Source organism: Lactuca saligna, chromosome 5 (assembly GCF_052625555.1).
Source record: "Lactuca saligna cultivar CGN05327 chromosome 5, ASM5262555v1, whole genome shotgun sequence".
NCBI lineage: Eukaryota > Viridiplantae > Streptophyta > Magnoliopsida > Asterales > Asteraceae > Lactuca > Lactuca saligna.
In genome coordinates this window covers 263,847,660-263,850,496 of record NC_136421.1, presented here as the reverse complement: position 1 = coordinate 263,850,496, position 2,837 = coordinate 263,847,660, and the positions used below count along the sequence as shown (strand labels likewise).

Here is a 2,837-nt window from a genome sequence, read left to right as displayed (position 1 = left end):
TTGGCTTTTCTTTTCTTTACGTTCCACATCACCGATTCCAATCCACGAAATTTCTCCAAGATTTCCAAGGTAATCATCAGTGTTTTGCTTGAAAATCAATATTACTTTTTAATTTTAATTTTAAGGGTTGATCAAATCATCGAAGCCCCACACTTTCAAATCCTTTCTGTGATTTTTTTAAAATTGAATTCGTTTCCCTACAATACCATTTGTTTTCTGTCAACTTGTACTTCAATGCAAGCCATGCTTCTTAATCCCTAAGTATAGAGCTAATTATACGTTGACATCGTTTTGTTGTTGAGATTTGCGTATCGAAATGATAATATCACTTGATCGTTAATTTGTGCGGCAGATGTATTCATCTTAGGTCAGCGGATTGGTGGAAGTTTGAACAATCAGTGGTTTGCAACTTTGGGAGGAGCAACAGAGGCACGGTTGACTATCGATTCTCCTGATCCATTGAATAAGGAACAGTGTTAAAATTTTAATTACTTCTGTTCCTTCCGATTACTTGATACCAGAACTACATCCACTTCCATGGCGGAACCAAAGAAGATAATCATAGACACCGATCCTGGCATTGGTAAGTGCTTCTTTCTGGAGTTTATGGATTGCTCTCATAATCATCATCTTGTTAAATTTAAGCTTTTCCCCTTTTCTATTCGAATTTTCAGTTTAAGCACTTTATCCTAAAACTAAGTACACCATCCAATTATAAATAAACTGTGGCTAATAATAGACGATCTTTTAATCCATGTTGTGTGCAATTGTTGAATCAGATGATGCCATGGCAATATTTCTGGCATTAAGGTCACCAGAAATCACAGTGATTGGGCTTACAACTATATATGGCAACGTTTACACCACACTTGCCACTAGAAACGCATTGCATTTGGTAAGCCATTTCATCTCTTTTACATATAAAAGTACTAGCTGTGATTTCTTCTGTGATTAACTTTCTTTGTCTTCATACCAACTAAACTGAAGATATTGATGTTTTGTTATTTATATCTATAGTTGGAGGTTGCTGGAAGAACAGACATCCCTGTTGCAGAAGGATCTCATGTCAGTTATATGGTACATCTCCTTCCATTTCTATTATTAACTTCATATCTTTTGAAAAATCTTATGTTTCTTCTCTTTCTTTTTTTCTCCATGTGTTAAGAAAGCCACAAAGCTTCGAGTTGCAGACTTTGTCCATGGAGTAGATGGACTTGGAAACCAGAATTTTCCTCAGCCAAAGTCAAAGCCAATAGAAAAGTCAGCTGCAGAATATTTGGTGGATCAGGCTAATCTTTACCCTGGAGAAATCACTGTAGTGGCATTGGGTCCCCTTACCAATATTGCATTGGTCCCATTTCCAACCTTTTTTAATTAAGAAATTAACCATTTCTTGAAACACCTTTTAAAGAATCTTTTTAATTGTTGCAGGCGATTCAACTGGACCCCACATTCACCAAAAAAATTGGACAAATTGTTCTTCTTGGTGGTGCTTTTGCAGTAAATGGGAATGTGAATCCAGCTTCTGAAGCTAATGTAAGTAACTTTATGATTGTAATTAACTAATTATACCCCAAACATTTTGTTGTTATTTATTTACATTTTATTAATTTCTCCCATAGATTTTTGGTGATCCAGAAGCTGCTGATATTGTGTTTACTAGTGGAGCTGATGTTGTGGCTGTTGGAATCAATGTTACTCATCAAGTTATTATGAAAGGTAATCCAAATCCTTTTTTTATATTTTTCTGAAAAGTCAACTTATTATATGATTATGAATTTATGATAATTTTACTAGTATTAACAGTTGCTAATAATATGTTTGTAGATAGTGAGCTTGAGAACATGGCAGAATCAGAAGGAAAATTTGCCAAGTATTTATCCAAGATCCTGGATTATTACTTTTCTTATCATCGTGATGCATACAGCATGAATGGTGAAAGATTGAATTTTTTCAAAACACAATGTGTATTTCTATGACTTTTGATGTGGCCTTTTATATTAAATAAAAAGTTTTATTTGTGTAGGTGTTTACCTTCATGATCCTACAGCACTTCTTGCAGCTGTTAATCCTTCACTGATGACATACACAGAAGGTATTGTCAGAGTCCAAACAACTGGCATCACAAGGGGTCTAACGTTGTTTTTCAATAAACAGAAAAGGTGAAAATGTTTTTTTTAATCTTTTATTTTTTTTGAGTAAATTACAATTTTTGTTCCAATGCTATGTTGATTTTTTTTTTTTTTGGATATGGTTTAAAAAAGAATCTTTTTCACTTTCTACACTTTTAGTCCTTGGTCGTCTAAGTTAACCACCTGAGCCCATGGACTGACCATTTTTCCCTTGTATATGTATGAGTGGCATATGTATAATCTTTTTTTTTTTTTTTTTGAAAAATCTATCCAATTATAGCAAAATGAAAATTGCTTTGTATGTGGATAAAGTTGCTATGATCAGGTAGCTTTTTAGAAATACAATATTGTTGTAAGATGAAATAAAAGTAGGATGCTATAATAAACAAATATTAGAAAGTATGTTGCTATTTCTTGCATTTATTAACCTGAAGTGATTCGCAATTTGAAAAAACTTGTGTGCATGTTTTTGACTTGTATGAATCTGTTATTTTTTTTTTTTACTATGCAAGGTTTAACGAAGCGACTGAATGGAACAACAAACCGACAGTAAAAGTGGCAGTGACAGTTGATGCTCCTGCAGTTGTGAAATTAGTAATGGATCGCCTCATGAATTCATAACCTCCATTCATTTTTTTAAAGTTGTTGACATATTGTCTAATAAAAACATTTCCATTTCAATTCATATGAATTATTTGTACCTAA

General features: G+C 33.2%; 1 protein-coding gene across 1 annotated transcript; it reads left to right on the top strand.

Moving 5' to 3' along the window:
• Positions 1-404: 404 nt before the first annotated feature.
• Positions 405-2,837, top strand: URH2 (uridine-ribohydrolase 2). Its single transcript, XM_078996011.1, has 9 exons — positions 405-583; positions 780-895; positions 1,018-1,077; positions 1,166-1,351; positions 1,432-1,536; positions 1,623-1,719; positions 1,828-1,935; positions 2,027-2,162; positions 2,645-2,837. The coding sequence occupies exons 1-9, from the start codon at positions 538-540 to the stop codon at positions 2,751-2,753; spliced, it is 963 nt and encodes a 320-aa protein (XP_078852137.1). The 5' UTR covers positions 405-537; the 3' UTR covers positions 2,754-2,837.

Coding starts and splice junctions, on each gene's coding strand:
- URH2 (XM_078996011.1), top strand. CDS start 538: ATGGCGGAACCAAAGAAGATAATCATAGACACCGATCCTGGCATTG. Junction 896..1,017: donor CTAGAAACGCATTGCATTTG/GTAAGCCATTTC, acceptor TTATATCTATAG/TTGGAGGTTGCTGGAAGAAC. Junction 2,163..2,644: donor TTTTTCAATAAACAGAAAAG/GTGAAAATGTTT, acceptor TTACTATGCAAG/GTTTAACGAAGCGACTGAAT.